Here is a 12,774-nt window from a genome sequence, read left to right on the forward strand (position 1 = left end):
TAACTCTGCTATTGCGGCGGCCACAACGTAGAACACAGAAGAAGTTATTGAATGCTACTAACTTCAGTTGGTAGAGTAACAACGTGAGACGGAGCTGCTGGGTCTGGACCTGGACCAGGGCGAGAGATGTGACCCATGGCCAGAATATCATAGTTCATAAAAATGCAGCGCAGTGACGATACACACAGATTTCATACACACGACGTGTGTATCCGCCGTTCGACCCGTGCTGGACCCGTTCATAATGAGTCAGCCGTCTCTCTGTGAGTAGCGTCCATCACACTCCCTCTCACAGTTATAAACAGCCTATGTGACGATAAAATTTGTTTTGGTTAAAATCAACAAATAATCGTGAGAATAATCGCGATCAAAATTTTGATCAAAATAATCGTGATTATTATTTTGGCCATAATCGTGCAGCCCTGGTCATAAGTATACACACCCCTAGGTTGAATTACCATAGAAGCAGGCAGATTTTTATTTTGAAAGGCCAGTTATTTCATGGATCCAGGATACTATGCGTCCTATTTTAATTCAAAAAGCCAAGAGACCTTTGTCAGGATGCAGAGAATCCTGGATCTATGAAATAACTGATCTTTAAAAATAAAAATGTGTCTGCTTCTATGGGACTTTAACATAGGGGTGACTTGTGTAACCCGTATTTTAAAGGAAGGACATTTATTTACTTACAATACATTATTAATTTGCAAAGAAAATTGGTGTCCTTAAAAGGTTGGATTTTCCTATTTTTTAATTAAGGCATTAAGATCAATTTCCAAAATATTTTTTTTTTTTAAATCAACTTTAGCATGGGTGTGTAAACTTATGCAAGCCACTGTCTGTTTCTTTTTGACTCTCAACAATCATTCAAATGTCCATATCCACATTGTTTTTTTAAGTGAGACTGAAGTGGATGGTTTCTGAAAACTCCTTAAATAGACAGTACAGGCCAAAAGTTTGGTTACACCTTCTCATTCACTGTGTTTCTTTTATTTTCATGACTATTTACGTTGCAGATTCCCACTGAAGTCATCAAAACTATGAATGAACACATATGGAATTATTTACTTTGAAAAAAAGTGTTAAATAACTCTTGTAGGTCTTATATTTTAGATTCCTCAAAGTAGCCACCCTTTGCTTTTTTGATAGCGCTGCAAACCCTTGGTGTTCTCTCAATGAGCTTCATGAGGTAGTCACCTGAGAGATGTAGCAGCAGACACAGCAGACTCTAGAACTGTTAAGAGGAGAGTGCGCGAATCAGGCCTTCATGGTCAAATAGCAGCTAGGAAACCACTGTTAAGGAGAGGCAACAAGCAGAAGAGATTTGTTTGGGCCAAGAAACACAAGGAATGGACATTAGACCAGTGGAAATCTGTACTTTGGCCTGATAAATCCAAGTTTGAGATCTTTGGTTCCAACCGCTGTGCCTTTGTGCGAAGCAGAAAAGGTGACCGGATGGATTCTACATCCCTGGTTCCCACCCTGAAGCATGGAGGAGGAGGTTTGATGATGTGGGGGCGCTTTGCTGGTGACACTGTTAGGGATTTATTCTACCAGAGCATCCTGCAGCAACATGCCATCCCATCCAGTTTGCGTTTAGTTAGACCATCATCTATTTTTCAATATGACAATGACCCCAGGGCTATTTGACCAAGAAGGAGAGTGATGGAGTACTGCGCCAGATGACCTGGCCTCTACAGTCACTGGATCTGAACCCAATCAAGATGGTTTGAGGTAAGCTTAACCTCAGAGTGAAGACAAAAGGGCCATCAAGTGCTAAGCATTTCTGGGAACTCCTTCAAGACTGTTGAGAAACCATTTCAGGTGACTACCTCTTGAAGCTCATCAAGAGAATGCCAAGAGTGTGCAAAGCAGTAATCAGAGCAAAGGGTCGCTACTTTGAAGAAACTAGAATATAAGACATGTTTTCAGTTATTTTAGTTTTTTGTTAGGTAAATAATTCCAAATGTGTTCATTCATAGTTTTGATGCCTTCAGTGAGAATTTACAATGTAAAGAGTCATAAAAAAAAGGAAATGCATTGAATGAGAAGGTGTAACCAAACTTTTGGCCTGTACTGTATGTGGCACTAAAGCACAAGGGAGAGACACTTAGGACAGCTTGCGATGTAGAGGAGGAACCCTTTTGGGGGACAGTACTACACATGATGTATGTGGTGCCTGTGGGCTTTGCTTCACGGCCAGTGCAATGATCCAGAAATGAAGCCAATTACCCATGAAAAGGTGTGGGAGCGTAAGTGTAGTGGATCTATAGGTCTAAGCAAGACCTGTTGTGGTCTTCACTGGAATGGGACGGATTTGGAATGTTCGGATGTTTTGCAGGTTAAACAGATATTTCTAATATGTGTATGAGCCTTGCTGTTGTGAGACGATCTTAGCTTGAGAAATGTAACGTAACACAGTTGGAGTATCAGGCCATTACAGCTAATTAAAAGGGAAATTAGGATGCCACCAGTTTACGCCGCTGAATTTTGATACTCCTTGGCCTATTGCATCCAATTGTCCTCTTCTTTTTGCCCCTTAATTAAAGATTTACCTTGGGATACATCCATTACTGCCTAAATAAATTGATTACCTGTCTAGTGCAGTGACGCGTCATTAAATGCTCGTCAAAGTCTGCCAGCACCACATCAGGCAGCTGAGGCCCGGAATTGGCTGCTCTCCCTCAGCTACAAAAGACTGCATTGATTTCCATCAGAGGAGCCCTCATGTCCACTAAGCACTCCGACTTTCATTAAGACCTTCACAGAATTCCACACACGTTGCCAACCCCTGTGTGTGTGTGTGTGTCGTCATTTTTTCACACTCTTTTCTCCTGATCACCCTTCTCACTGGGGACCTCTAGAGCCAAGGCAACCACTTCTCCAATTAAAGCAGTCTTAAAACAAGAGTGTGGTGACAGTAAATAATTCATAAATATCTGTCTTATTCTAACAACTAGCATACAAGGTTAAACAGGGTTAAAAAGAGGAGGCAGATTTCAAGTATTCATGTTAATATGCCACCTACCACACTTGTTGTTAGCTGTAAGAGAGGGATAAGTCAGTCCCTCCAGGATTTTGCGAATTCAACCAATCACCGTGACGTTGGTGCGACTCCCAATTTTCACCAATCACTGCAACCTTTTCGCAAATTGAACCAATAATTGCAGTTTCCCGCGACTTAAACCAATCCCAAATACCAGACTTTGTATCAGTATGTGACTCTGAGAACCAATGCCCAAGCGGGAGTGAGAACGGGTTGACTTCACACGTATGTCGCCATATTCATTTCCTTGTTTACAAAGACGTGTGACTCAAACATCTCACATTTACCAACAAAACGTACAGCAAAAGACCATGCAAAACATTTCAGACCGTCCTGCCAACCTGTATACATTTAACATCAATGTACGCTGTAATGATTTTTCACTCTGATGTCGCTGAATGCGGCTGCTGTTTCAATCCTGTCGGCTCTCTGCAGCGGGCGGGGCTGCTCACTACCCCCCACGACTGACGCGCGCACACACACAAACACACATGGTGTATGCAGGAAAAACCAAAGATGAGATGTACAGAATTACCTAAATTGAGGACAGCTATGCTCGTTATTGTAAGCGCAATGATAAGTTAAAGTCCACTAAGTCCTTTATCAAACCGTATGAATGTGTCCCAGCCCAGGATAGGAAATTAACAAGACACTGACAGACATGTTCAGGTTTGATTCAATAAATTATTATATTTTGTCTAAAATCCACCAGTCAATTTAATATTATACCAACATTTGCAGCATCCTGAGCCTTTTTGGTAAAGTTACTAGGAAAACTCAGCCAACAGTAGTGTTATTCTCCCCAAAACAAGTTTCTTTTTTTTTTCTTCTTTTTTTTTAAAGAACTATACAACAAAATATTTGCAACTTTTGTTGCAACTTACTCTGTCTCCCACGACGTCATTGCAACAACCATACAAAAAACATTGCAACCTTTAACACAATTTTTGACAAAAGCTCCCGCAACATAAGGCATTTTGGGCCGCAACATTCTCAAAAAAATCTGCAAAATCCTGGAGAGGGTGATAAGTTGTTTCTGAGAGGCTTGCTGTATTTGTCATAAGATGTTGGTACATGCATTTGTTTCACCATAAACATCTTGTAAACAAGCAGGATTTTGATTTAACTGTAGGATGCAGCTTTTAAACGTGGGAGTGCTGCCCCTAAAACCCTCAATTAAGGACTCTAATTGTGCAACCTCTCTGCAAGAAGCAAACTTACTTCTCTATCTTGTATAGCGGTCACTGACTATTAAAATCAAAACAGCACAGATTACAACCTGCAGAAAGCCAAATTAATGACAGACTGAAAAATACAGTGTACACAATAATGTTTTAAAATTAAAACAATGAAGGACAATTTTCATTGAGTCTGTTCAGTAGTTAGATATTTTAAATTTTCTCCTCAAGCTGAATAGAGGTCATGAATATTGACACATGAAAAGCATCTAAATTAATAGTTGTAAATGCGCTGCTAATGCTGTAAACCTTGCAATGAGCAGAGACAGCTTCAAAACATATGATGAAATATCAAGTAGGCCAAACACCATAACAGGAATGACTTCTGACAGCATTGAAGGTGCTACTGTAAGTGATGCATGGTCATTTGACATGTGTACCCAGAATTCAGAGTAATCAAACACTATTTCACCTTTCAAGGCAAATAAATCATTTTATCAAAGAAATGGATCAAAAGGCTTCAGTCTGAAAGCATTATGCAAGGGAAGAAAGGGCTGTGAAGTGACAATAAAGATGCCAACTGGGTTTCACTGACGCTCATTAAAGAAAATGATTTTACTGTTCTACACTGATCCCTTTTTTTATTTGAGGCTTTACTAACATACAGCTCAAACATACAGCTACCCCTTCTAAACAAATTAGGAAGCCCAGTATTGACAAATAGTGGATAAAAATTATGCATTCGTATGTACAGAGGGGCATCTAGTTGAGTTGCAGAATAAATTCCCTAGTCACATTTCCTATGCTCTGTAAAAAAGGTTGTGGCCACAGGGTGGAAGCACTAATTTAATTAATTATGTAAGATGGTTCCCCTTTTTCTGCATATCTTTATTGTGCATGGCCCACTGTGAGCTTCGTTTCCTATAGATAGGGAAGGATTTGGCAAAAAAAATGTTTCCCCTCAGATTAGTTTAGGCTCTAGCAGCAGCATGAAGGGAAGATGTCTTGTGACACACTGAGTCATACTCACAGCATGCTCAGAATTATTTTTTCACCCATCACATAATGATGATGTTGGCTACCAGACCTTTTATCTGTGCTGAGATATGTCAATGTAAGACTACTGCCTTAACAAAGCCTTTTAGAGGAGAGGCTTCCAATGAGGTAGAGACATGAGCCAAAGATAGAGCCTGAGGTGAAATACGACATGCATGCCAGAGTTGTAAAAACAACTTTAAGTTAGTCATTATATTTGGCCCATTAATTGGTTGTCATAGCAGGAAACTGCCATGACCTAAGCTGACACACACACAAAACGACGAAGGTGTGTTGCTTTTGACTGTCGGCATGTGGCTGTTGCCACAGCCAGAAAACAAATTTAGTTTCAAAAGAAGTTGAAGGCAGCAAAAAAAAAAAAACTATTAAAAACAAATTTGTACTACTATTTAAACACGCCGGGTTTTGTTCACTCCAATTGCTCATGATGGGTCGACATACAGTTAAGTTACAAATGTAATGGCTGCTAAACAAAGTGCCTCTGGGAAAAACTTACTTCTGGAACCTGCCGTTTGAGCTATATAATAAATTACAGAGCTCATCGAAGTCTTCCTTAATTTCAAAGTGTTTGACCGTGATGCTGGAGTGTTACATCATCAAAGACCCCCCAAGCAAGATTTGAATCGGCCTTACTCAATGACTGCATTGATTAGTTTTGTAGCTCCTGTGTTTCCCGAAAACAACATGTTTATGTGTGTGTGTGTGTGTGTGTGTGTGTGTGTGTGTTTATGTGTGTTTATGTGTGTGTGTGTGTGTGTGTGTGTGTGTGTGTGTGTGTGTTTGTGAATGTACAATGAACTGGCTAGTTTAACATTACATGCACATACAGTATGAATCATTCATCAAAGAGCAAGTTTCAAAGCCCAGTCTGTGCACGAAAGGGGATAATCATGAAGGTGAAATTAATGTGGTTTCCTATGGGTTGCATTGACTGACTTATTACCACTTTCTAAAGTAAAAGATCAGACACATTTATGCTATGAGAGTAAAAAGAGCAATATGAAGTTAAAAAAAACAGACACCAGCACTGGAACCATTTACTTATAGCTTGTGTTTTATGCATGCCAATGCAGAAGTAAATATAACAGCACTGCAAGCAAGCAAGCAACTTCAGAGAGTTTTTGCTAACCTCCCAGCTACCAAACACGCAAATTTATTCCTGGATGAGAAATGTCTTCTTCAACTTTACCAAAAGGTATGGAGACCACCCCGCGACTGTCTGTCTTTAGAGGTCTCTGTCACTGTAAATTATACAAAAAACAGCCAATGTGTCCCCAGTGGGGTTGGGTACCAAAACGGTTCTGACGTAAACGGTAGTAACGAGACCGAATAAGAACGAAAATGTTGGTGCCAAGTTTTGGTACCTGCCTTTTTTTCCCCGGAAGCATCAATGCACGGGACGCTACGTTACCGTTAGCTAATAGCTAGATTAAACACAACGGATAAAATGCTGACAGCTTACGTGAAGCGGTGTAGAGTGGGACTGTATTTCTCTGTAGAGGATTCCAACACCGGGACGTAACAGTCTGCAGGCAGATGACAACACAGATGGTGTGTTTACTTGAAACTCACCATCCTTGTGGTGCATTTTAAGTTATGGTAAAATACCATTTTCCCATCTGGTGCTTGTTTTTGTCGTTTACCAGCAATTTACTGGTAAAATAAGTCATTGTTATAAGTTACTGTTATTACTTAATCATTTAATTTTGACCATATGGACTCCCCAATAAACAAGCCATTCTTTAATATCGCCAACTGTTGCGTTGTGTTTCTTTTTTTAAATTTTATATTACATACATTATGTATAATATATATATAACTATGTTATATATATTTTGGTTCAGGCACCGTTGAGGCACGGCACCATTTCAAAAGTATCGTTTTAGCACCGCTATTGGAAAGAAAAACAACGATACCCAACCCTAGTACCCAGTCAGCTGATTACAGCGCGGGCATCTGTTTGCTTCAACATTTCTAATAACACAATGAAATAAGTAATAAATACTATCCTCAGTATGGGAAGGAAAGATTCGAAAGAATTTTTATGGTCACCGGAAATTCCACATCCCTCCTCACATTCCAATGGTTCAAAGCTACCAGTTACAGCATACTGACCACATATACAAACACAACCACAGCCTCCATACAGCGTGCTCTACGCTCCTTACCTGACTAGTTAATCATAATTACAATTATATATCCTTAGTTTCCACCGAACAATCCAAATGGGCCAGGCATCTCAACGATACATTTGACGATAAAAACACAGCTTTTTTTGTGTGTGGCATTTTAGGCCTTTATTTGCTAGGACAGCTTAGACATGAAAGGAGGAAGAGAGGAGGAATGACATGCAGAAAGGGCGGTTGGTCAGAACCAAACCTCTGGCCGCTGCAACAAGGAGTGGGCCTCTGTACACGGGGCGAGGAGTGAGAAATGCAAGGCATTGTGGGATCACAGAGCTAACGTGCCGAGTAAAGTTTTAACATGACTTTAAAATTGCCATCCATGAGCCAAAATGCTTATGTTATCATTATGTAGTGCTTGTTTCCTAACGGTGTGGCCCTACAGCTGTCAGATTTAGCTACAACTTCATATATTACTTTCTAATAGCTGTATTCGCAGTAATGTGACAATCTGCAAGAAACAGGTTGTTAAAAAGGTTTTCACACCGACAGCTTTTAGTTCGGTTGAATAAAACTAGAGCTTGTTCGAGTCGCTGGTGCGGTTCGTTTTGGCAGGTCTGAACGCGGCAATCGCACTTGGGTGCGCACCAAAAGCAAACCAAACAAGTGTACCGAGACTTGCTTTAAAAATAGTAGTGACAGGAACGTTTGGCTTAGTTATCAATGCTATTAGCATCGTGACTAAAACTATTGTTACTTAGTTTATGAAAAATTGTTTTGGCTTTCTAACATGAAGTCCTTGTGCAAACCGAGCACCACTTGCCGTTACAACAGAGCCACTTCTTTACACTTGTTAGATAATATTGCATCACAGAGTTCTCTATTGATTTGTGTTTTTTGCTGTGTGCTCGTGGTGGCAAATGACTAAACAAAGTGGCGTGCAAGAAATGCAATGCCCCATGACGTAGGTTCACTTCAAGGCCAAGCTGATGTTGGAAGACCCTCTAGTGGACAGAACGTGTAACAACAACCACATGCTAATAGTGGCATTGACAATGCATGCCTGCATAGTGTAGTACATATTAATAACAGGCTGCATTTGAGCGTTAAATATTTAAATGAAAATAACTTGAAATTTGAATAGTACTATAGAGGAAGATTGACAGCTCTGCAGTACACACTGCTTGTCCCGACTGCTCACCAATCAATCACCTGCAGCTACAGCTGATGTAACACGCGCGTCACATCCGATTGAGCGAGCACACTGAAGAGGGAGAGAGATCCGCCAGTCTTACTCAAGTAAGAACACGCTGCATACTGTCCAGATTAAACTGTAGTCCCAGATCAAGGAAACATTATTTAAGACGAGATACTAAGCTGACAGGCCTGACAGTCTCTCAGAACTACAGCGATGTCAGGCCACAGATTAAATACTGCCACACAATTTCTACAGACGTACAGTCACTCTCCCTTTGTCACTAGAAATTTTGCAATATATTTTGGTTATGTCACATGCATTCTGCACGAGCCTCCACTAACAAACACAATCTACCAAGAAAGAGCTGCCATTGTATGAAAGTGGACATGATTTACCGCAATGCCTCCCCACTCCCCCTATAATCACTTGAGTTAATGTAATGTGGGCAGGCTTTTAAAAACTGAAATGGTACTCTATAAATTTGGCCCATCTCTTGACCTGTCATCTTTCCTTCCTCTCTTATTTTCAGCCGTTTCTTCTTGTTTGCACACTCTCTCTCTCCCAGACACAGACACACACAGACACACACAGACACACACAGACACACAGACACACATACACACATACACACATACACACATACACACATACACACACACACGTCCTTTCAGCATCCATTTCTAGGGATGCCCGGGGTGGGATAACTTGCTGCTGCAAGTTTACATAAAGTCAGCAAACACCAAGAAAATACAGAGCAGAGCCAGTCCTTGACCTCCCAACAGCTGCAGCGGGGAATTCAACCCAGGTTGGTAAGCTTGTTAGCCACTTTGTTTGTTAGCTTATTAACGTTACCAGTTAGCTGACATTAGCCAGTTTGATACTGGTACCGTTACAGATAATAGCTAACGAGTCAGGAGCAGACGTTTGCATCTACAGAGAGCGAGCTGATGATGACGTTACATTTGTATGAGGAAAAACTCTGCAACAGCTCAAACATGTCACTGATGTTACCGTTTAAACGTTACTTACTCCTCTTCATCCCCTGTGGGCCATAAGGTTGCAAAGAGATCTCTCTTCATCCCTTTTATTCCTTGGGAAGATCTCCTTGTGACAGGTGGATCTTGTCTTGCTCTTTCATATTTTACCTGTTTTTACATTTTTCTTTTAATTGTTTTTATGTAGGGCACTGTGAATTTCCCTGTTGCTGAAATGTGCTATACAAATAAAGCTGCCTTGCAGCTCCTCCAACTTTTAGACACACCAGTTAGCATGGCTGTTTCTAGCCCAAAAAGAGATAACTTCTTTTTAAGTACAGCACTGTTGTTGTCAACTTGGCCTTTGTTTGTGATGTGACTGGATCATCTCTAGCCTTTAATCTTTTCAGATAAATATAATTAAAAAGGTTGAATATTGATCATATAATCATTTTCAAAACATTCATAACTGTTACTTATTTCATACATTAGCAGTAGAAGTAACGCGTAATAATCCTGAAACTGGGATTATTTTTCCGACTATAATCGTACCAACAAAATCTATAATCGTTACATCCCTACGCTCTTCACACCTGCAGTCTCACTCTTTCTCCATGAAATCTGATCCTCTCTTGCTCCTTATTCTGTGTGTCTCCCCTCCACTACAGAGAGGACAGCCACTAGTAGTAAATCATCTCTGTTGCCTCTCAAAGGTTTGCCCCTTGACATCTCTTCAGTGGAGCTTTGTGTAAGTACTGTACCACACTGCCCTCTGCCTATTTTGGCCACTCATTTGTTGCTGTTTCGTGAGTGTTCGATCTGAATACATACAGTGCTCACTTAATCCAGTAAAAGCATGCAATCGCAATGCAATATTGTCATGTTGAATTACAGGGACTAAAAACTTGTTTGTTATGAAATGAGCATTTAAACAAGAAACCCACTAATTGTTGATTATTCACTTCCCTTCTCCATGCTGACATGAGAAAAAAATTACCTTTTTATTGTTGAAATATAAATATAGATTTGGTAATGGTTACAGTATAGTGGGTGGGCAATTGGTGTATTTCCTTTAAACATACAGCTCAGATAAGTAAAGCCTTCGTGAGCTGTGCAGAGGTATCAGTTCCACAGTCTCCCGTTGCCTTTGCTTGTTGCTGAAAGTAAGCAGTAAGGTATGCTCACTGCTGTAGCTCGACATAATGATAAAGTCTTACAATGGAGCACAGTTAACAATCTATCGTGGACAAATTGATGGTTTTAGTGGTAATGCTCTTATCATTTTGCAAGTAAGTTTGACCGGTGGACCAGTCTCTCAAAAAGCCTTATTCTTTTCACAATGTGATGGCCCTCCTGCTGCACCTGGTTAAGCTTGCGGGATGCCTTCACTGCGCATTAAACGTTAATGCAAACATCGTTTTCACATAGAAACACGACAGTTGATTTTGCTCACTGTCTTTTTGCTACAATCTTGCTGATCTGAGTGACAGAGTGTCTGTGATGTGTGTTAAGAGAGCATGTAAGCATGTGTGTGTGTGTGTGTGTGTGTGTGTGTGTCCTGATGTCTATCTATATATTTCCAAATTTGTATCTCTGTGTAATTGTACGTATAAAAGCCATCTTTTTACTTTTTTTGTTGACATGTTCAGCCAGGTGGACAGGAATTAATGTTCCAACGCTCAAATAACATCCTAAAAAACAAACCAGCTTAATTTGATGTGTGAGTTTCTTTGCTTGTCTTTAAGCTGTGCTGGACTTACCTACATGTAAATGAAAAGAGAAAAAAAAAATCCAAATGTAATTTTGATTTTGCAAATGGTTCCTGGCAAAAAGAATGTCTATACGCAGGCAATGACAAGAAAAGCTTAGTGCCCCAGTAGCGGAACAATGTCACATCGACCGACAGCAGAAAGCGTGACCAGGCTCTTCAAATCCAAATGTTAAGCTTGGCAACTTCATTTCTATAGACTAGCTGTTGCTGGCAGCCTGTACATGACTATCTACATAATATAATTACAACAACCGCCTGCAACCTTGGAATCAACCAGAGCAGGAACACATTCCATTAAACAAAAAACATTACAGAGGAGTACAGCATAACCTACAAATGAGAGTGATACCTTCATGCAGATCAAGGCATTATGTTACCATCTTTTGAACGTAATCTATGGCATAACTGAAACTTTTGTGAAACGTTTTTGCACATCCACAGCACATGGCACATTGGCATGCAGATAAAACACCTGTCATAATTTTGGTTTTCATGAAAACTCAACTCCTAGCTGTAGAAAAAGCAAATGAGAGTAACAGGTGAACTAGCTTTAGTGATTTAGTGTTGTGGAGGATAGAGACTTTGAAGTAGCAAAATACTTTATTTAGGCGTTACTTTTGTAGGCCTACATTTAAAACAGACACAAAAAGTGCGCTTAATTTGAGATTGATTGCAATGAAATGTTTTGATCGACTGACGGACCTAGTTTAAGCCAAAATATCCAATTTTACCCAGAAACACAGCAGCTATGTATTCTTACAGTGTACTTACACCCGTTTTTAAACATAAATACATAGCCTATGTCATAATACTGACGGAAACAAAAACACATAAGGTAGCATTTTACAACAGGGCAACATAAATCGTCAAAACAATGGCGCTGTAAAATTTGTTTAGCCTAGAAATCTAGAAGCACCCCAGTGGGGTCTGGCTTGTCAGGCTACAATTTGTTCGCTTCCAATGGGTCTTCTCTTTTAGACTAAAAGCGACAATATGCCGACAATAGTATGCTATAGACACCTCAGCACCACAGACAAGTCCTTTACACATTTAGGTTAAACAGCAAGTACAGCTCACAAACACGAGTTAAACTTACGGCTAATTAGCAGGTGTGTCGTCTTTGCTAGCTGACTCATCTCTCCTTTGCTGAAGACGAAGCTACAAAGAAAATCCATTTTGTAGACTTTGGAAACGTTATGCTTCAAATGCCACCTTTCCCCACTTGCCCACCTTTCATTGCCTCATTGTTGCATATGAGCAGCTTGTATGAGGTGCTGTTGAGAGAAAAAAGCTCCCTCATGTTCAGGCAGTTTTTGCTAGCTAGCTAGCTAGCTATCTTGCCAAAATCTTGCCAAAATCTTGTCTGTAGCATGGACCTGCAGCTCGCGCGCAAGGGACTGTTGCATTTGAGTCACGTGCCGGCTAGCA

General features: G+C 40.3%; 1 protein-coding gene across 2 annotated transcripts in view; it reads right to left on the bottom strand.

Annotated features, from left to right (window-relative positions):
* alk (ALK receptor tyrosine kinase) overlaps window positions 1-12,774 on the bottom strand; it is a 397,773-nt gene that overhangs the window by 272,049 nt on the left and 112,950 nt on the right. Inside the window, exon 1 of one of the 2 annotated variants that reach the window (XM_032499966.1) lies at window positions 12,443-12,693. The exons of the other annotated variant lie outside the window; for it this stretch is intronic. Coding sequence (XP_032355857.1) covers window positions 12,443-12,521 — 79 coding nt within the window. The 5' untranslated portion in view covers window positions 12,522-12,693. Of the gene's footprint in view, window positions 1-12,442; window positions 12,694-12,774 lie in introns of those variants that run through there. 2 annotated transcript variants of the gene reach the window in all.

Source organism: Etheostoma spectabile, chromosome 20, assembly GCF_008692095.1.
Source record: "Etheostoma spectabile isolate EspeVRDwgs_2016 chromosome 20, UIUC_Espe_1.0, whole genome shotgun sequence".
Classification (NCBI taxonomy): domain Eukaryota; kingdom Metazoa; phylum Chordata; class Actinopteri; order Perciformes; family Percidae; genus Etheostoma; species Etheostoma spectabile.